Source organism: Phragmites australis, chromosome 24 (genome assembly GCF_958298935.1).
Source record: "Phragmites australis chromosome 24, lpPhrAust1.1, whole genome shotgun sequence".
Taxonomy (NCBI): domain Eukaryota; kingdom Viridiplantae; phylum Streptophyta; class Magnoliopsida; order Poales; family Poaceae; genus Phragmites; species Phragmites australis.
Genome location: NC_084944.1, coordinates 7,176,979 through 7,198,863, shown reverse-complemented (window position 1 = coordinate 7,198,863; position 21,885 = coordinate 7,176,979). Strand labels below are relative to the sequence as shown.

The following is a 21,885-nucleotide window of genomic DNA, read 5'->3' as shown; positions in this document are numbered from 1 at the left end:
AATAGTTATTTTAACTTATCAATGGTTCAAGTTTTGATGCATTGTTAATGTTTTAGTACAATTGTTCGGTACTTTAGTTTATATATGTAGGATGTTGCTGCTATAGCAGGATTATACTAGATGACGCTATACAGATAATTTTTTCTATTTTGTATGTAACTACACTGCACTAGACATCAAATTCGTACAGATGAAAACTGAAAAAAAAACATATTCAGTTATGACAAGCTCTAAGCATGAACTATACTAGATGTATTTAAACAAAGAGTATTGCCCCTGGTTATTTTTTCCCTTCTAAACGTCATGCACTAACCGTTAGTCTGTTTGCTCTTTGTTTTGTCAGATGTAGTAGGTATTTATGTTTTATCTGCCCAATGTATATTTGCTTAGGATCACACTTAATGTTCCATATTGCACATGCAGTTTATTCTGATATTTAAGTTGGCCAACTTTTTACTGTTGATTTAGACTCCACGCCTACCAAATTACGAGCATCCACGGTTGCGTAAATCTTGAGGTACTGCTAAGAGCAGATGCAAAAAATGTAGATAGACATTGTAAGGAAGAATATTGTAAAGTGGATTGCTGTCATCAACCAAAACTATCTGCATTTCAATTGTCATTTTCATTGACTAATTAATATGGAGTATGAGTTTCTCCTCTCAAGCTAGTAAGAATTCCGGTAATGGCAGGATGAGTCGGATGATGGTTTTCTAATCTAAAGGTTCAATTTGGAGTTGATAAAACTGATACAGGGTTAGCATATGAAGATAGTTCTGACAAGTATGTTATTGACGAATCTCCGACACCAACAACTACAGACACGACACATAATATTATGAGAACTCTAACTCCCTACCCCACTTAGTCATTTGAACAAAGGTGACTATATATAAAGTAGTATCTACACCTAAGTTAAAAAAAATCCTAAACCTACCAATGAAGACAACAAGATGAAGCTGAGGCTGTGTGAGTCCAAATTGACTCTGATAGTAACAACAACAATAATAATATAACAATCTAAGAAAAAAAGGAGAAGGAATTATACACTGGACCCACGTAGATTTTCTTTAACCCTATTTCCTATCCAGGTTCACAAAATCATCGGTAACTGCTTGGTTATCATGACTTCCGATCGATTCAGTTTGTACCGTATTTATAAATCGATCGGTTTTTAGTTAAATTCAAATTCAAAATTAATTTTTTTTGATAAAATTCGACTGGTTTCTACTGAATTTCACTAAATTAGTGTGTAGTTACCGTGGTTTTTCACGGTAATCGTTAAGAGCCGGTTTTCAAAGATCAAACACATTTATAAACTCTGTTCCCTACACACCCTTGACGTGGCTCACATAAACAACCAGCGTCAATCTATTGTCACCTACCTTCCTCATTAGAAAAAGGCGACCGAGTTGCAGTATAAAAGAGCCCATTTTTTCCTTCCATAATCTATTGATGAATCTGGAACATTCATCTCGGAGTTGGAAAAGAAAAGAAAAACAAATTAGTACTGTACGTACTCCTACCTGCCCACTGCGTACCAGAGTCAACCACAAGTATATACTGCCTAGTGCCCACTGCCCACTGCCCACTGCCCACCCAACCGAGAGGATTTGTCGAAAAAATGTCACCTTTCTTATTGACTTTTATTAATATCTAAAATCACATGTATTAATGACATGTGAGTTATAATAATATTTTATCAAAATACAGTTAAACTATAGCATGTATTATTAGGTGTTTGTAGGAAAAAATCATTTTTTTCTCAATTACAGTAGCACATATATTTAGATGAAAGACATGCTAATTACTTATATAAATGTTAATAAGATAGTTAATCATATTTAAATAACTATAATATTTATTTATATTAATTATTTTAATATTTATATAGATACTTAACATTCTTTTTTATAAGTATTTTCGTGTCCTTAATAGCGTTCAAGCAATTTTCCCCTGCATTTTCGTGTCTTAGGGCCTGTTTGTTTCAGCTAGAGATTCTGAAAAGCAGCTTATAAAAGCTGAATTGTTAAAAGCTGGATTGTGAAAAGCTGGATTGTTAAAAGTTTTTAGACTGTAGATTCTAAAAAAATTTAATGGACAGTTTAGTAAAATGGACTTTCACAATCTATCAAAAGCTAAGGAAAACCAGCTTATCAGATTATTACAATCCAACCAGCAGATTTTAAAAAGCTATAACCAAAAGCTGCCTGTTTGTTTCAGCTTCGGATTATAAAAGCTGAAAGCCAGAATCCGAAACTGAAACAAACAGGAACTTAGTGGCGTTCAAGCGATTTCCCCCTCCCACCCCTCCCTCCCGTTGCTTTAGCGTCTTTTACGCCGCGATAAGAGCAGAAAAAGACTGGCGAAAAGAGAGAAAAGCGACGATATTAGAGTAGAGCCGCGTGCTAGAAAACCCTCCTTCCCCCTCCCCCATTCCCCGATCCACCTGAAGAAACGGTGGAGCAGGTGGTGCAGTGCGATCCTGCGAGGGTTTAGCGAGAACCCTTGGGGTTCGCGGCTGGTGGATGCGCTCGCCCATGGCCGCGAGGTGCGCGTGGTGGGCGGCGGTGCTGGCGCTTGTGCTGTGGCCGGGGCCGCGCGGGCGCGGTGCGCAGGCGCAGGGGGAGCCGATGGTAGTGGCCAGCTACGGGCAGGGCAGGCTCTGGCTCAAGCCCTACGACTGGACCTACCTGCGCGGTGAGAACACAGAAGCTTGGTGCCCGTGGAGGGCTCGGAATTATGTCTGTTTGGGCTCGCGTTTCTCTGCTTCGGTCGCCGCCGCAGAATTTTGTGGTTTGATTTCGCTTTTTTTTTTCCCGTGTGCGCACGGATGTTCGTTCGTCGGGATTTTGTGGGATCGTTTTGTTTTGGGGATATTGTGCGAGGTGAAATCGAAGGACCTCGGAGGAGTTCTTTGCCACTAGCTCTGCTGTTGTGGAATTTGTGGGACAAAACCATACTTCCACAGTCAGATGTTACTCCCCCCCCCCCCCCCAACAACTGAAGGGAAAACAATTAATTTTGTCTCATCAGTGCAAATTCTGTTGTTTGTTCTTTTTTCCCCTTTTGGATTGACCTTAATACTTCGCTTGCTGTACTGGCAGTTGAGTTGCCGGCGTCGTTTTCCTCTGTCACCATGGATTTTGCCACTGACATAGACATTGTAAGTGAAAGATTCTGCCTCCTTTCAGATCCTCCTTTTGGCTTTTGCTGCTATCAGATCGGTTGATATGTGGATATGCTGGTAGTGGGTACTTTGTACTATCATTAGCTGGGTCACGCTTAGCATCCAGCGCTGATGATTAGCAGCTAAACAATTCTTAGATCATGTGTGCATGCGTATCGTATCAGTTCACATGTAAGTGTATAAATGTAAAGGAGAGGATTTGTGGTGTTCCTTTTTTTTTCCCGAGAGTAGCATATTATGCTATAAAGACTACGTGAAAAAGCAAGGATGATCATGATGGTTTGACCAAATTGATGGAAAAACACTGTTATAGTAGTTGTTGGGGATCATATGAATATAAAACACTGGCATATCTCACATAAATAAGGCTGTGTTGTGATGCATAACAGTGTGACCTAAAAATTTCTGTTCTATGATCTGCTGGCTTGCTCATAGAAGAACTTTTTGGTATAAATCTGACTACGTTGTACCATACAAGTGAATTATGCACAGTTTTTTGGAATATTTCTTTGAATAATGCAGCAGAGGGAGCACTTGAAAGGCCTTCCAAGAAGTGAGCTTGCTATTATCTGTTTGATGGATTCGAACCCTCCTATTCCTGATATATCTGATTCTTATCTGGACAATTTATGTGAGTACCATATACATTTTCTAACGTGACGATTGTCTCCTTTGATGTCTTCATTTTCTATTTAAACTATCACATATAACTGCTTATTTACATGGTGAATTTCTTTAAGGCATGCCAGATGTATTGTGCAACTGTTCTCTTTTAAATTGAATGGAGGATTTATACCGTATTATTCATAAGCCCATCATAATTTCTGTTTTAATATATCTTTAAGGTTCCATTAAAAGGTTCTTGCAAATGAAGAGAAGTGAGCAATTAAAGAAACACCATCACAAACAGTAAGACACAAGTTTGTTAATTTAAATTATTGGCATCTTTTGACTTCTTCATCCTGAAAGCTGAAGTAGCAAAGATTTTGATACACTACGTCCGTTTTTTTCTCCACTCGACGTCCTAGAATCCGTGCCGTCAAATTTTATGAAGTTTGACCACTTATATGTTTGAAACTACATAGATTTGTTATAAGTTAGATTTTGTTGTTAGAAATGCTTCCATAATATTATAAATTTATTATTATACATTAGTGTAAAATTATAGAAAGTAAGTCGCATTGCAAAGACCGTGAAAAGTCAAAAATGCCTAGTAACTAGTCGAGGTGCCCGTGCGTCGCTACGGATCTCAAATAAAACTATGTCTGTCTCCACTATCGACCTTGAGTAGAAGTAGTAAAATCAAAAGCTGACATATTAGGCTTCAGAAAAAAAAATCAAGAAGTCCAGATGGATTCGATGTCCCAGTAGTGAGTTCGTGACAATTGTGCACGAACTCAACTCATCCACGCTTTACAACATTGTTCTCCTTTACCTCTTTCACATGGGACCCTTGGTACATGGACTCGACTCATCCATGATTCACTATACAACAAATCCTTATCTTCCTGTCGTTCTCATCTTTTATTCCGTGTGCCTCTCATTGCTCCCCAAGTCCTGGGATCAGTGCGCAACGTAAGCAAGTAGAACAGGCGATGGACAAACTCGAGCAAGCGGCGATCGAGATGAGGGTGGTTGTGAGTTGGCTCTTCAAAGATGGAATGAGGAATGCGAGTCGAGACCATGGGTGAGCTCGTTGTAGCGCGGCTATCGCCGGCCAACCGGGGGTGCTACCATGCCTGTCCCCTCCTCTCTCTGTGTGTGTTGGGTGGCACCAGCCCCTCTCTCTTATCTGAATATTTGCTGGTGAACAATTTCAGTTGATTTCTTTGCAATTTTTATAAGGGCAAATTGCAACACTGCCACTACTTCAAAATTGTAATGCGTGAAAGCCATAAAAAAAGGGACTTGGCACCAATGCCACCAAAATCGTGAGATGAAGCAACCGTCTGCAGTAATTTGTAACACCGTTAGCTTCTGTTAGGTTTGCCGATTAAAAATAAATCGAGAAAATACAGCTAAAATGAAAAAGGTGCGAAAAGACCAAAATACCCTCAGCATACACCTACCCATCTCTCATCTGTTTCTATCTTACCTATCCAACGCACACCTACCCATCTCTCTCTCTCTCTCTCTCTCTCTCTCTCTCTCTCTCTCGTACACACACCGGCGACGACGACATGCCGGTTGCCTCCCTGTTGTGGTTGTTCTCGGCTCCGACGAGATGTCGCACCTGCCATGGCTGGCCCAGACCCCAGATCTGGCGAGACGACGTGCTGCCCGTGGTGTCCGTGCGCGGGAGAGGCAGCTTCAGGCCCAGATTCACGGCTCAGATCCAGCTTCAGGCAGACATGGAGGAACTCAGACCATCGGCGGCGAGGCAGGTGGTGTCGCGGCGGCGGAGCGCGCGTGCGCCTTGGCGGGGAGCTGCTTGAGCTCCTCTCTCCCAGATCCTGCACGCCAGTGGCCGCCGCGGCCTCCCGCTGTCCTCGGGCCGGTCGGCTCCTCGTCGCCCGCCAGCGCTCCGATGGAAGGGGAGGCATCGGTGGAGTGGATCTGCGGGATACGTTGAGGTGGGAGAGGTGTGCGTGAGGTGGGAGAGAAACGAAGGATGGCTGGACGGGAGAGGCGTGCTTGGCCATAGGGGTTTGTTTGCAAATTTGGAGCGGAGTGGCGGCATCTTTTTGCAAAATGTCACACCTTTCCTTGCATGCGTTGGATGAAGATCGGATGGCTGAAAGTGATGGATGGCAGGCATACCATCATCACCAACTGGTTCTTTTATAGGAGTAGAGAAAACGAATGGAGGTAGTAATATTTTGATGATCAGCACCCTGTGTGCTATTTCTCGTCCAGTCTGTTGGCTACGAACTGTACAGTCATCTACTATCTCTATTCTATCTCGTTAGTTTTGAGCTACATATTTATTTCTGTGAGCTGGTAACTTTTCATCATGTGACAGTACTATACCTTACCAGTTGTATGATCAAGATGAGAAGTATATTTTGTTGAGAAAATAAGATATTTGATTTAAGGGCATTCTTCTATTACTTTTTTATTTATTTTTAATTGAAACCAAATTTTCAATGCTTAAATAGCTTTCTGAATAATTCAACTAATTTTGACAGGAAGGTTCTTTATTGCAGTATCAAACTCTTTCACCGCTGGACCTTTTGGCAATATAATTAATCAGTCAAATCTGGCGCAATGTGTACCATTTCAGAAAAACACAACAGTGGTGCTAACAAATGACCAGGTAAACTACCCTTATGCTGTGATTTACTAAAGCAATATCTTTCATGTGAGGAGATTTATCGAGCAATATGTGGTACTTAATCATCCTTGTTTGTAGCAGCATGTCAATCTGTTGAGTTTTTAGTTGCATGCATCGCATGTAAAAATGATGTCGACATTTGTATGATCATCTCTTCCAGTAATTATAATTTCTGTTAGAATAATGAGTAAAACTAATATTCAGGGGAAGTTCATTGCACTTTGCGATCTCCATTGAATCCAGTCATGCTACTTCTGTAATACTAGTGCTGTGCTTTCTTCAAGTCAAATTTGAAATAATATGCCTACTAGCTTGATGGATTTACCCAATCCATTAGTATTTTCCAGAATAGATTCAGCTCACAGACATATTAGTAATCAATTAGAAAACTGACACTGACTCTATGCTGATTACTTGACGATGGACCTAATCATAGATATACATTTAGAGACACAGCAAGAGTAAAACTAGTGTTGCATGAGTCCAAAGCTAACCCAGTCTTGTTCTTTTAGTTTCAGTGACCAGTAACTGTGATCCTCTGTATTCTGAAAATAAATTGTGATCCTGTGTAACAAGAATGTCCAAAAATATTTACTTTGGGCTTTCATCCTCACTTCATCCCAAAATGTTTTGATGCAAGCTACTATGGTTGGCTCCTAATGTGTTGTATGCAATGCATCTTTCTTTTTTCTCATTCGAGGTACACTTAATGATGCTGGACCAAATCAGACTGGGGTGTCACAATCCTGATCTGATCATTAAGTGCAAGAAATTTATTGCATTCTGATGGACCGAAACCATCCTAAGAAATTCTATAAACTTCTGAGATGTCAACCTTTGATTTGTGCAGATATCTTCAGGGGTATGGTACATTGGTTACTTTCATGGCCTTGGACCTGCTCGCACACAATCAAAGATGGTATGATTTACTTAGATCGGGACATGTCTATAGGACTCTTGATCTACTGCATAATTATCTTTCTTTTTTTGGCCTAAAAATGTGTTAAACAAAATTTGAATCTGTGATGGCTATACTTATGCAGATTAGCCGAGGGAAAGCACGCTCGGTGAGCACTAGCATTACTGTAAGAGGATGCCCCACTTCAGCATTATGGGGACCCTACTGCAACCAAACAGTTGAAATGATTGGTTGTTCTCAACCTTCAATGCATAACAACTCAAGAAATCTTGTTGATCTGAATATTGAAAAGAGGACAAGTGTGAATACTAGGGAGAACAATATGCGTACTAATTTCCTATCGCAGCAGAACCATTTAGCAGAAAAGGATGTTGGCCCCAACACTACGGCTTTGGCGAGGGTGGAGACCTCGATCACTTGTGCCATTTCAAATGACTCACTATGCCTCCGGCAAGGCGACATGAAGTTCTACTTCTTGGATTTAGTCAACCTAGCATTGCAGTTCGAAATTACCACTGCAAATTTTGGAGTTCAAGGGTTATCCTTGATTTGTTACCTGCGGTATAATGCCTTTCCTCAGAGATATTTGCATGACTATTCAGGTGATATCAGCCATGGTTCTTTGGTTGTTAAGTCACCAAATATTGGACGATGGTATATTGCTATTGAGACTGTCAATAAGACACAGATGAATAACACAGCGTCAGCACCTATGTTGGATAGAGCATGTTTCTCACTGGAGTGGCAATTGACTGGATGCTTGAATGGAAAAGCTGGAACCAACTGCTCATGGGAAGCATATGAGCTCCAGGTAAGTGTTCTCAATTACTGTTATACGATGGTAGCTGATTGAATGTATTCTGTATTACTACCGAGTTCCTGTTCGGAAGAGGGGACCACTCAGGGAATTTCAGGATTTATTTCAAATTTATACTAAATCCTAGGGATTTGGATGCAAAAACCCCGCTTCCAAACAAACCCTGGGTATGGACATTGTCCTGTTCTAACCTTTTAAGCAAGGTACATATTTATGTTACTAAGCTCCACTGGTTTGCAGGTTTGCCCACGATTGGTTACATTCATCATTCCCAGTTAACACTAAGTTGCTGTCAGTGGTTGGCAGGTGGTGGCTGGTGAAATTCTATGACCAAATGCTCAAACACCACTAATTTCTAGACACTAGGAAACAAAGTGGATTTTTCCATTTCGTCTTGACGTATTTTGAGATATTTCTTAAATGTTTACTTTGCCCAGAACATGTTTAATCCCGGATAACCCAGCCTAATTTGGAAGTAAAATGATAGTTTCTGCCTTTTAGTTTGTTGTCTCGTAGTATACTATTTCTTTTTAAGGAACTTGTAGTATACTACTGGTCTTATAATGACCAAATGATCATAGGATTCCCATTGGGAATATTTGAAATGAGATAAACGTATGCTGTCTACATGGTCCACAGGAGTAAAATTCTTATCAGTCAATTATAAGATTTACGGGATTAACAGACTAGGATTCTTAGTGTTCGTATCTGACTGCTGAACTTTTGTCTTGACTGAGATGAAAGCGCCAAAAAAGGAAAACTCACATTGACTTCACCGATATCTTTCAACAAGAAAAGCAAGCATATAGATATTTGAAACATTTCTTATGTTTTTAATCACTTATTCAGTTATTTGGGAGCCATTATACATAGAATGATTTGACTGTTGGCCCATGAAAACAATTGTTTGTTAATATTAGGTTCCAATAAGAGTCGTAGCCTGTATTAGAGTCTGATTGTAATATAAGATGCAAGCACTATAAACAAATGGTATGGGGGTCTTGAGGGGCAATACATAATTACTTCCTCTAATTTCTACATGGTATCAGTGCCTCTATCCCAATCCAGTCACAACCTGCTGCATCTTTGCCTTGTTGCACCTGCACACATCCACTGCTGCCCGGCCAGCAGCCCCTCATGCCGTGCAGGCCGCTGCCGCTGCTTGTGCTACACTTGCAGCAGCTATCAGGCTACCATCAGGCGAGGGTGCTGCTGCTTGCTGCTTGGTGTTGGTACTATCTCTGTTGCTTGGTGGTATTGGTAATACCTCTGTTGCTATTTGGTGTGTGGTGCTGCGGCTAGTGTTATCATGGGATTGATGCTTAAGAGATCATCGTGATCAAGGAATACACTTGGCATAATCATGGCAGCTTGTTTAGTAGTAGTGGAGGTGTATGTTGCGATGTAGCTGAGGTTTGGTGGAAGGTATGATCATGACAGTGGAGGTCTATGATACGGTAGATGGCTTGAAACAAAGGGTGGGATCTGCATCGGAGTTGGTGTTGGTATGGATGGCTAAGGTGCTAGTGGTGGTGTCAAACACTAGTGGTTTTGTGGTGCAAGATATAGTGCAAGCAGAGGGTTCGAAGGCTGTTCTGGTGTTGGTGTTGGTAGCAGAGAGCCAGAGAGGAAGCTTGTGGTGGCTATGGTAGCATTGTCAGTGTTGGTTGTGGTGTCTGTTACGACAGAGATAGAGGTGTTAGAGGTTGAGGCTGGGACCGTACAGTAGAAGTGGCAGTGCATTGAATCCTTAGTTTGTTGCACATGGATGATGCAGTACAAACACTCATTTAAGACTGATATTGTGCAAACTTTGTTACTATAAACTAATTTTTCCTGAAAAGGCATCTTTGTTAATCAAATGTTTTATTCTATGCGCAGAGGGTTCCTAAAAGAAGTCCATCTGTCCCTTTTGAGTCATATTATGTTCCTACTGATGGAAGGGCATCGCTGGAAGATAGTCACTTCTCCTTGGAGCAATTTTTAAGCAATTCGTCCCATGAACAATTTGCATGGACATACTTCTTTTTGGATGTTCCCCAAGGTTCAGCTGGCGCACTTATCCATGTCCGGTTAAAGTCAGATAAAGAATTGAATTACGAGTTGTACTCGAAATATGGTGGTTTACCATCAAATGATAGTTGGGATTATTATGCAAGTAGGACAAGCAACAGTAATGGTTCAGTATTTTTCTCATTACAGAACTCCACGAGTTCAGACATGGATCTGTCTATTTTTTATGCTAAGGAGGGAACTTGGTGCTTTGCGGTGAAGCATCCAAGTTACACGGCAAATTCTCAGACGTACATGTCTGTATCACTTCAGGGATGCCATAGAAATTGTAATCAGAAAGGTGTGTGTCATTCCTCGGTTGATGAAAGTGGACTGACATTCTACAGGTAAACCCTAAAGCTGGTTTCTATCATGTAAATGCTTTCATATTTTTTGTACTTTGTAATACTTGATGTTTAATACAATACTAGACAAAATGTTTTCTTGTGGTTAACTTATTTTTTTTTCCTTTCACAGCTTCTGCACCTGTGATCGCGATCATGGTGGGTTTGATTGCAGCGATGAGTTAGTTTCACCTAACGGTAACACCTCTCATTTTTAGTTTTAAAAGTTTCATAGGCCAATGTCTACAATACCTTTCCCACTGAAATGATAAACACAGTGCTTTGGTGAGATACTGATTGTTGATAGTCAATTATGGATGCAGTCCTTCGAAATGCAGCCCCTTATTTCTAGGGAGAAACCTTACAAATGTGTTGAACTTTTAATAGAAGTTTTTTTAGAAGTAAAACATTAAGAAGTTCTACATTAAGACATTTTAAGGTAATGGCTCCTTCTGAAGTTTCCTTTAGTTAAGCTAACATGCATGAGCAGCTTGCAACCTTGTAGCTTCATAGTTGTGACTAGCAGCACATTAGGGGTCCATAGCCATGTGATCGCACACAAGGAGCCAGAGCCACAGCCCTAGGGCCGGCTGATTAGGGATCTCGGCATTGTCATCCTTTGTCATGGAGCAAAGATGAACAATGAAGTTTCCTAACCCCTGAAGTCCCTGCCATGACTCTCCTGTCGGGTGGGCTTTTCGAGATCTGTTACTCACCTTGTTGCTGTCCTTCACCTAGCGTCATTCTACTCCAAGTTGTTGCTGCCTGACCTCCCTCCAATGGACGGTTACTCCCCGTTGAGTGCTAACTTTATAAGAATAGCAGTGTTATGCTACTGAAATGTTTTGATGCAACAGGTAGATTTCAGTTTGTGGTTTATTTGGAGTTCTCGGTTCTAAACACAGCCTCACCAAATTTTTATCAATTGATGTCTTGATGATGAACTACTGAGAACTGGATGCAAAACTGAATATTCACACTGCATGATTGTTTGTTGGCAAGTAAACTTATTAAATTACTTGAGTGATTTGATGATGGAGCTGTGTAAATGAATATGCAAGATTTTTTTTCTTCTCGAACACGCAGGAGAGCGAATATGCAAGAAATGATGGACCAACATATATCAAAATTTTGGCATATCGATGTTGTTGGAATTTCATGCCCAACTTTTGTTAATTTAGGTTGCAGCTATTTTCATGGAGAATTCAGTACCTAATTTGCGCTACAAAAATATTATTTCTCAACCAGTTTTGGCACATCCTTTTACATCTATGTAGTAAAATTACCGTCTAATATGGTCATCATCTATTTGCAGGGCACATCTGGCAGTCTGTCTTTCTGATCGCATCAAATGCTGCAGCAATTTTACCTGCCTTTTGGGCCCTCCGGCAAAAGGTATCTTGTCATCTGAAGTCATGATGACCTGAAATGACCTGTTTTAACTTTTAGCCAGCAGCCAGCATTTTTCTTTTTCGGATTGAATTGCCTCTTAGGTCCCTACGCTGAAAGGTGGTTTGTCCATAAACATGGAACCCAGATATTCAGGTCCTCAAATTTGTAGAAGTCCAAAAACATTTTTTACTTGGCTGACATGGTTTCCAGGGCACACGATGCTGGCGTGGATGTGGCACCTCTTCCCATCTCCCTAGTGCTACACCACGTGGATAGCATACCAACAAGGCAAAACTACTCGTGCACAAATACACATACAGATTTGAGGACCTAAATATATGTAGTTTTCAAAAACCTTGTTTCCAACTTGAATAACCCATGCACATTTAGGGACCTCAACTACAATTCTCGATTCCACATGTAGTACCTAGGACTCTACGACTCCACAGAGCTCTGTTGATATGAGTCCTACTCTGAATCCAAGTCGAGATAGAGTCATAGAATTGGTTAGAATCCCGATCCTTATCCTGGATTCACTCAGATACCGAGCTTTGATTCAACCTGAACTTATGTTCAATCCTGTTGATTCTACTAAATTTTTATGATTTATATTCTAACTGTCACATTTCACATATAAATGAAAATTGACGTTGATAACATTAGTTTTTTCCCCCATATGAGATGTCTTTCATGTCCAAAATATTGGTAAAAATTCTAGCAACGTATTTGAGCACTCATGGTAATAACAAGTTAATTTATTTTTGTGTGTATAATAAAAATACGTAGTTATTTACAAATCTGGTAGAATTCAATGATTAATAGCACGATTCAAACTCTACAAGTACAAAATTGATTCGATTTGGAATCCTGACTTTGACTACGTTAATGGGATGTAATCGTAGGTTCCATTTGGCATTGCAGTGGCTTTAGTATAGATTCCCGTATCAGACTAGCAGAGCACAACACAACAACCACAAACAAAAATGTTAGTTGATTACACAAAAGTAAGTGATTTGGATACGGTGATAAGTGGGCAAGGATCGGGTCGTCGCATCCTTAGTGGCACGCTACATCGGCGCCTGGGTGTAGTGAAAAATGAGCAAGGGTCTTTGCATTTGTCTCGACGGGTGCGAAGGGTAAGAAAGTTAGCCGAGCCAAATAGGATCTGTTTAGGTAGTTGGAATGTGGGGTCCCTAACAGGTAAGTTGTGAGAGTTAGTTGATACATCGGTTAGGAGACGTGTAAATATTCTATGTGTCTAGGAAACTAAATGGAAGGGACAGAAGATGAAGGAGGTGGAGAATACCGGTTTGAAGCTATGGTACACGGGGACTGCGAATAGAAATGGAGTTGGCGTCTTGATCAACAAGAGCTTTAAGAATGGAGTGGTGGACGTCAGAAGGCACGAAGATAGGATTATCCTTGTTAAGCTAGTTGTTGGGGTTTGGTTTTTAACGTTATTAGCGCATATGCTCCTCAAGTAGGTCACAATGAGAGCGTCAAGAAGCAATTCTGGGAAGACCTGGATGACATGATTAGTAGTATGCCTATTAGCTAGAAGCTCTTCATAGGAGGAGACCTTAATGGCCATGTAGGTACATCTAATTTAGGGTTTGAGGGGGTGCACGGGGGTTTTGGGTTTGGTGGTAAGAACCAAGAGGGAGAGGATGTCTTGAACTTTGTTGTGGCCTACGGCCTGATAATAGCTAACACCTTTAGAAAGAGACAATCCCATTTAGTGACCTTTAGTAGTGGCCACTACTCTAGCTAGATTGATTTTGTCCTTGCAAGAAAGAGGATAGACATGATTGCTTAGATTGTAAGATGATACCTGGAGAGTGTGTTGTCCCTCAACATAAGCTTGTGGTGGCTAACTTTCGCTTTCACATACGTGTTCGATGGGACAAGGGTGCCAAAATCTCAAGAATGAAGTGGTGGAAGCTCAAAGGAGAGGCGGCACAAAACTTTTAGGAGAGGTTTATTAACGAGGGCTCTTGGAAGGAAGGAGAAAATGCAAACGACATGTGGATGAACATGACAACTTGCATTAGGAAGGTGTAGGGGTGAAATTCTCACCCGCCCGCCTTATCGAAGGCTTGCGAAGCAAATATGGAATGCAAAAATGGGTATCCGACACTATCCATGTCCGACTCCGGATCTGGGAAAAAAAAGATAGGATACAGGATGACTGGTATCCGTCTGAAATCTCCGAATGTTAGGTGTTACAAAAAATCTTGTGTGATTTCACTTAAAAACATGATAATATATAGGTAGATTGCCACACATTCATTGAACAGATAATACTGAATGCTCTTGTTTTCATATATCAGCGATCATTCTTTCTGTGCTCATTTTGATTGCACTCATATATTTTTTAATGTGTTGTGTGGGGATTAAAATTCAGTGAAAATTTTTCATCTATCCGACTAACAGAAAGCTTGCGCCACTATCCGCTCTGACTCTAAGAAAAAAAATGTAGGATAAGATACATGATAAAATAATTATCCGACACTATCTGTGTTCGACTCTGACTCCAAGAACAAATGTTGGATAGGATACATGATGAGCTATATCCGTCAGTATCCGATCCGATTACACCCCTAGAAAGGTGGTTTCAGAGGTGTTTGGGGTGATCAAAGGAAGTAGGTGCGAAACTGAAGACACTTGGTGGAACGAGAATGTTCAGAAGGCTATCAAGGAGAAGAAAGAATGTTTCAGATGCTTAGACCTTGACATGATTGCTGGCAACATAGAGACATACAAAGTGGCAAAAAAGACCGCAAAGCGAGCTGTGAGCGAAGCAAGGGGTTGGGCTTATGAGGACCTTTATTAGCCATTGGGCACAAAGGGAGAAGAAAAGACATCTACAAGATGGTTAAGATCCGTGAAAGGAAGACAAGGGACGTCAACTAAGTCAAATGCATCAAGGATGGAACTGGTCAGCTTCTGGTGAGAGATGACGAGATCAGGACTAGATTCGATAGTACTTTGACGAATTGTTCAACGGGGAGAGCGAGAGCTCTACCATTGAGCTAGACGAATCTTTTGATGATATCAACAGGAGATTTGTAGTAAAGATTCATGAAGCTGAGGTCAAGGAAGCTTTAAAAAGGATGAAAGGAGGCAAGACGATAGAACCTAATTATCCCCATTGAGGTGTGGAGATGTCTTGGAGACATAGCGATAGCATGGCTAACAAAGCTCTTCAACCTAATTTTTTGGTTAAACAAGATGCTCGAAGAATGGTGAAGTATATTAGTACCAATCTTCAAAAATAAGGAGATATTCAAAGCTGTACTAATTACCATGGAATTAAGTTGATGAGTCATACAATCAAGCTATGAGAGAGAATTATTGAGCATCGGCTAAGAAGAATGACGGGCATTACCAAAAACCAATTTGGTTTCATGCCTTGGAGGTTGACTATGGAAGCGATTTTCTTGATAAGGCAACCTATGGAGAAGATATAGAGAACAAAAGAAGGACCTGCATATGGTATTCATTGTCTTGGAGAAGGCTTACGACAAAATATCAAGAAATGTCATGTGGTGGGTCCGAGAGACACACAAAGTCCTAAGAAAGTACATTACTCTAATCAAGGATATGTACAATAACGCCGTGTCAAATGTTCGGACAAGTGAATGTGTCACTGATGACCTCCCGCTTAAAATGACTACATCAAGGGTTAGCTTTGAGCCCTTATTTATTTACTTTGGTGATAGATGAGATCACAAGGGACATTTAGAGAGATATCCCTTGGTGTATGCTCTTTACTGACGATATGGTGCTAGTTGACGAGAGTGTTGCCGAGAGTAGGATGAGGTTTAATAGGAAGTTGGAGTTGTGGAGATGTACTTTAGAATCGAAAGATTTTAGACTTAGTAGGACCAAAACCGAGTATATGAAGTGCTATTTCGGTGATACTAGGCATAAGGGAGAAGGTGTTAGTCTCGGTGGAGAGGTGGTTCTCAAGGACACATTTCGATATTTGGGATTGATGCTACAGAGGGATGATGATATCGATGAAGATGTTAGCCATAGAATCAAAGCCGGATGGATGAAATGACGCCAAACTTCTGGCATCCTTTGTGACAAGAGGGTGCCACAAAAACTGAAAGGTAAGTTCTATAAGACGGCGATAAGATTCATGATGTTGTATGGAGTCGAATGTTGGCCAACTAAAAGGCGACATGTCTAATAGTTAAGTGTAGCAGAGATGCATATGTTGCGATGGATTTGTGGCTATACAAGAAAGCATCAGATCCGAAATGATGATATACGTGATAGGGTAGGGGTAACGTCAATTGAAAAAAAGCTTGTCTAACATCAGTTGAGATGGTTTGGGCATATCCAATAGAGACATCCAGAGTCACTTGTGCATAGTGAGATATTGAGGTGTGTTGATAATGTGAAGAGAGGCAGGGGTCGATCAAACCTAAGATGGGAGGGATGAGTATGTAAAGAGAGACTTGAAGGAACGGAATATCCCCAAAGAACTATCTACAGATAGAAGCGCACGGAAGTTAGCAATTCACGTGCTAGAACCATAACATATATTTCAGTCTTCTTGTACCGTTGTTATTTTATTTTTTAATATTACTAGTACCTTTATTATTATCTCATCATCTTTTTAGTTGGATCTTGTTGGTTTCATCTTTAGCCTACCCCAACTTGCTTGGGACAAAGGCTTTGTTGTTGTTGTTGTTGATTAAACAAAAGCAAGTGATGTTTCTAGTTGGAATCTATGTTCTGAAGACCTGCCACTGTAAGATATTGATGAAGATAGTCTTGCACTCAGCTGGCTTTCATCTTGTTTTCCAAATGTGTGCTATGGACCGATGACAAATTATATACCCCACAAAGAAGCTAAATTCAGTTCATTTGATATAGAATGCAAGAAATTCTTTCGATCAGATGCTGAACTTTTATTTTCTTTTGCAACCAAGGCATTTGCAGAATGGATTCTTTACACGTCTAGTGGAATTTCCAGTGCATTATATCATTCATGTGATGTGGGTACCTGGTGCATACTATCTTTCCGTGTACTACAGGTATGGTACTCAGCACACGCTTGTTTACTTTTTACTGCAAGTTTAAAGATTGATGGACATAATACTGATCTAAATCAGTAACGGTCAACCCCTTCTCCACCACTTGTCCACTCGCTCTCGCTCTCGCACGCCCACAAGGGGGTTCTAAGTTCCAACACTTTACAGTACTCCTTCCACTTCAAAATATAAGGCATACAATTTTCGCCATATTGTTTCAAATTATAAGGCATGTGTGTAATTTTATTGATATTTTCTCTATTTTTCCCTCATTAATCTCCCCTCTCTTCAGCATTTATCAGTAAACACGCGTACAATTATTCTCTCTATCCTATATTGTTGACAACAATCCGAGCCTCCTGGTTAAGCCACATCATTAAGAAACCATTTGCTGTTTGATTTAATCTTCTTTTATCAGGAGCCGTTTGATTGACTAAAACAATGTCCTTTAGATTGTTGTGTCTATCAAGTAAGAAGTCATAACCACTGATTAGGCGTTAGCCGAAACAATGTCAGTTTATTGAAATTGAATTGGCATCTTCAAAACAAAAACCGTCCACACAGGTATAGAACAAATGCAACGTGACCAATTCTGTATGCCCTTGGCAAATGACCGCAGGCCAAAGCTTCATACGCTCCCTGCTGACTGAGGCCATATTAATTAGATTGGAATGTTATGTTTGGCGAGATTTTGAGTGTTATTTGGGTATTTCTGTGAAGGTTCACCTCTATAGTTTTGGTATTTTAAATATCCCATATATATGATTTTAAATGTATATACGTGCACTTGGGACATGCTAAATTATAAACGTACATACAGCCCCGCCACTTGTGGAACCGCCTAGTTCATTTATTTTACACGTCCTTTTGATTGTGTCAAATCCCATTTAGTTGACGTTTTGATTATACTCAAAATGTTTCTTGTGGTACACACTGAGCCATGACCAATGACCATCATTCTGTATATGGATCCAGTTTTTGGACTTCTGGCTTTCCTTCATGGCTGTCGTGGGTACGTTCATATATATGGCTACAATTGACGAAGCTTCAAAGAGAGCGATGCATACTGCTGTGTTCATACTCACAGCTCTTTTAGCTGCAACTGGTGCAACAAGGTACGTAAATTACTGATTACCTTTTTATCAAAATGTAAGTGAATGTTGGGTATATCATTGAGTTATTATTTCAGATCTGCGAATATCGGAATTGTCATTGCGATTGGTTCTCTTGGCCTGCTTATGGGATGGCTACTGGAATTGTCTACAGCACGGAGATTTATATGTTGGTCATGGAGAATTAACCTTAATGTTTCTCAAAGGTAAATAATTTGTAATCATGGTGTTATAAATGTCAGTAGCTATGTTCTATGGTTCACATCTTAGATTAAAGGGAGCTTGTTCATATGCATTTGTCTTAGACTAAAGGGAGCTTGTTCACATGCATTCGTCACCTTTGCGCCCAAGGTTATGGCGATCGCATTATAAGGACTCACTGTCCAGCATTTCCTTTGGTGAGCTGACACATTTTTTCTTCCAGATGGCCAGACTTCAGGACGTTGTTCCGGAGTACTATGGAGATGTTGAACAAACGATTCCGTTGGTTATATTTACTTTTGGGTTTCATCACATTATCTTCTGCGGCTACAAGCTGGAAGCTAGAATCAAATAGCAGCTACTGGATTTGGCACAGGTGTGGAATAATCACCTTCCCTCGTTAATCATAACTTCAAGTTGGAAAGGCTAGCTTCTGTGGCTTATCCCATGATCACTATTTGTTTCATGCTGTCACCTTTTATTCTCGACTGCTATATAGCTTATCGTTACTATCACTACTGAATGGCAGATATTATTTTTCCTTTTTTTGCAGCCTGTGGCACATAACTATTTATACTTCTTCATTTTTCTTCCTCTGTTCAATGCGTGTCAACACAAGAACTCACAGTCCGGAGCCAAACTATGAGTTAACGAGGCAAGACTCCTTGCCAAGATCAGAGCCAAGAGAGACCTAGCTAAGGAACGGAGGCGATCAGACAACGGTATTTTCTCAGCATCCTGCTTCTGGTAGCGATTTGGACATTCGTGTACAATGGTGTCCTACAATAATTGGCAGAGTTGGTTAATGGCGTTTTCGTTTCACAGAATGCACGTGCAGGCCTCTTTGTGTAGGTACATAGCCTCCGTCCTGGGGGAGTAATAACATGTAAACAATCGTAGAAGAGGGAGTTGGGAACTAATGTGATATCACGGTCAGCTGCATCGCATGAGAATTGTAAATAGCGCGCTGCAGATATAACTTCTGTTGGTGGGATGTTCGTGGATAGTATTTGTAACCATGTAAATGTAAAGGAAGATGTGTATCTGCGAGGGAAATCGCGAAATGGACCAACTCTATGGTTTTGGCGCTTCGTCAAAGTGCCTGTCGATCACCCAGGTTTTGCCGATGGAATGCTCGAGTCATTCAAAACTTTATCCGTTCTCCGTTCATGTCAAGTGATAGTAGGGTCGCGCTGTGTCGCAAAAATCCAGCTCCGTTCATCACGTGACAAGCCGCAGCACCTGGCATGCCGACCTCGCGGGTCATGGCTGGGCAATTCAAACTTGCTCGGATTCTGATCGGTAGGATCCTACCCGACTTACTACTGTCCTTAAAACGAAAAGAGACCTGAAGGTTGTCGGTTTGGTGATCTTTCATAGCTTCTCAGGCTTCTAGTACCTTTTACAACTATTAGATTTGTGTATTTATTGTTTGGTGTGTGTTGATCTCAGGGATAAATAGTTGCGACCTATCACCTACGCTATGAAAAAATAAAGATCAACTTATGAATTGACAGTACAACTTTATAAACTTTTAACGGTGTACCGAAGCAAGGATTGATAATATAAACTTTATAAACTTATGAATTGACAGTACAACTTTATAAACTTTTAGGGTTGACGAAGCTTTCTTGGAATATAATAGCGACAAACTTCTTGCCATTGATGTCTGTTCCTAAACGGTAATCGTCTCCAACTACTTTGCCTTGGGGTCGTAATATCCCAATACCCTACCTGTGCTGAGCAAGATCATACCAACCTTGGGATTGATAGCCTTCTCCGACAAGAATTCCGCCGAGAACCTCTCGAGGGCTATGCAACAGTTCACGGACCACACATCGTTGTCCCCCATTGATCAGATTTCAATGGAGTTCAAGCTTCGGTAAGATCATGCCACACAGATCATACCTTGGTGCTTGAGGATAGACGCACGCCCGTTAGCACGACTGCATGGTGGTTGGTGGCCCTTGGAAAACCTCGAATTTCCGTGTTGCAATTTCGAGCGAAATGATTTCGCAACCTAATGATCTTGGCCCGAGCTCGGGGTCTACCATCCAAGAACTTGCCATCAACATAGGCAGGCGGCGTGTCATCTACTGATCTTGGCGGAGGGCAGACCTTTGCCCAAACTGCGTCTTCCCAATATCTCATCTTGCACACCAGCTTGTAATCCCCTGTAATCAGGTTCCTCCCCTTGTATGCAAGGCGCACTAGGACATGCATACCCTAGACCGAGACGGCCAGCGAACACGGCACCTCCACTGTAGTATAGCGGCCTCATGATGTTATTTGTCTAAGGAAAATCTCGATCTCAAGTCATTTCCTTTGTCTAGTGTTATGGCCTTGTAATGGTTTGTAAGTGGATTGCACAAGAAATCATAGTTGGTGAATGGTGAAGCACCCGGCGTTGATCCCGTAGCATGGCTTATAACATACAACTCTTGAATTTTCATCTATCAAGGGCGGTACGTCTGTGGTGTTGACAAAGTTTTTTCAATGCTTTGAACATGCAAGGCTTGCCATCGGTGAACATGATCAGAGGGCCTTTATTTAGGGTGTAGCGAAAATAGGTCTATTAAGTTATGATTGTGATTTTGATGATTAATGATAACATAGTAATTGAAACTAACATATTTATCAAAAATATATGTTAGGAGGTCTCATGGATGCAACATATCAAGAAGCCACTGTAGTCGGGATAAAGTTTGATTGAATTAGAGAAGTCTCAGGAGAATTGATCTCACCGGAAGGTCTGGTGCAGATGAGTTTGCACTCACCAGAGCTTTATGTTCAGAGATTGTTAGTCTCACTGAAAAATCCAGTGTTTGTGTATTGAACTCACTGGAGCATTTCTGACAGAGGGGATAAGGCTGAGTATCTCATCGGATAGTTCGGTGATCTGCACTGGATAGCACCATAGTATTTCTTGCAGAGAAGAATACAAGTGAAAATACTGAAGATCAACCTACCGAAAAATCCGGTGTTTGGTTTATGCTCACCGGATCATAGCACATGAGCATTTCTTGCAGAGACGACTGCAAATGTTGATGAATGAAGAACAACCCACCGGAAGGTTCGGTGTTATGAAGATTAATGCACTGAAGCATTTTACACAAAGAAGAAGTGGCACGGTCTGGCTCAAAATAACTCACCGGAAGGTCCGGTGATGGATTTGAAGGCACACCAGAATGTCTGGTGTCCATAGAGGTTTTGAGTGGAATTTTAACCGTTAGCTTCTGAGTTTGTACTCACCGGATGATCCAGTGTTTGTACTATTGTTCTCACCGGATCATACGATGTTAACAACTTTTTTGAGTTGTTGAAAAAACAGCTAGTTGACAGGTTTAAAGCTATAAATACCCATCCACTCAGTCATTTGAAGGTGTGGCATGCTGCAGGAGTCTAGAGGAAGCTCATACAACTTGAGAAGACATCCAAGACACCAAAGTGCTTAAAGTGATCATCTAAGGTGATTAAGCACAATATTAGAGAGTGTTTAGTGTTTACAGGCCTAGAGTGAGTTGTAGCTAAGTGCT

General features: G+C 40.8%; 1 protein-coding gene across 2 annotated transcripts; it reads left to right on the top strand.

Annotated features, from left to right (window-relative positions):
* Positions 1–2,358: 2,358 nt before the first annotated feature.
* On the top strand, positions 2,359–19,461 carry LOC133907490 (uncharacterized). 2 transcript variants are annotated; one of them, XM_062349544.1, is made up of 15 exons: positions 2,359–2,700; positions 3,108–3,166; positions 3,713–3,821; positions 6,337–6,446; positions 7,315–7,383; positions 7,508–8,194; positions 10,082–10,599; positions 10,730–10,794; positions 11,912–11,991; positions 16,935–17,039; positions 18,012–18,151; positions 18,226–18,354; positions 18,573–18,725; positions 18,903–19,071; positions 19,175–19,461. In XM_062349544.1, exons 1-14 carry the CDS (start codon positions 2,529–2,531, stop codon positions 19,042–19,044), a joined length of 2,538 nt encoding a protein of 845 aa, XP_062205528.1. In that variant the 5' UTR covers positions 2,359–2,528; the 3' UTR covers positions 19,045–19,071; positions 19,175–19,461. The 2 variants fall into 2 exon arrangements, with proteins under 2 accessions (XP_062205528.1, XP_062205527.1); XM_062349543.1 differs by having other exon boundaries at positions 2,360–2,700; positions 18,903–19,461.
* Positions 19,462–21,885: the final 2,424 nt, after the last annotated feature.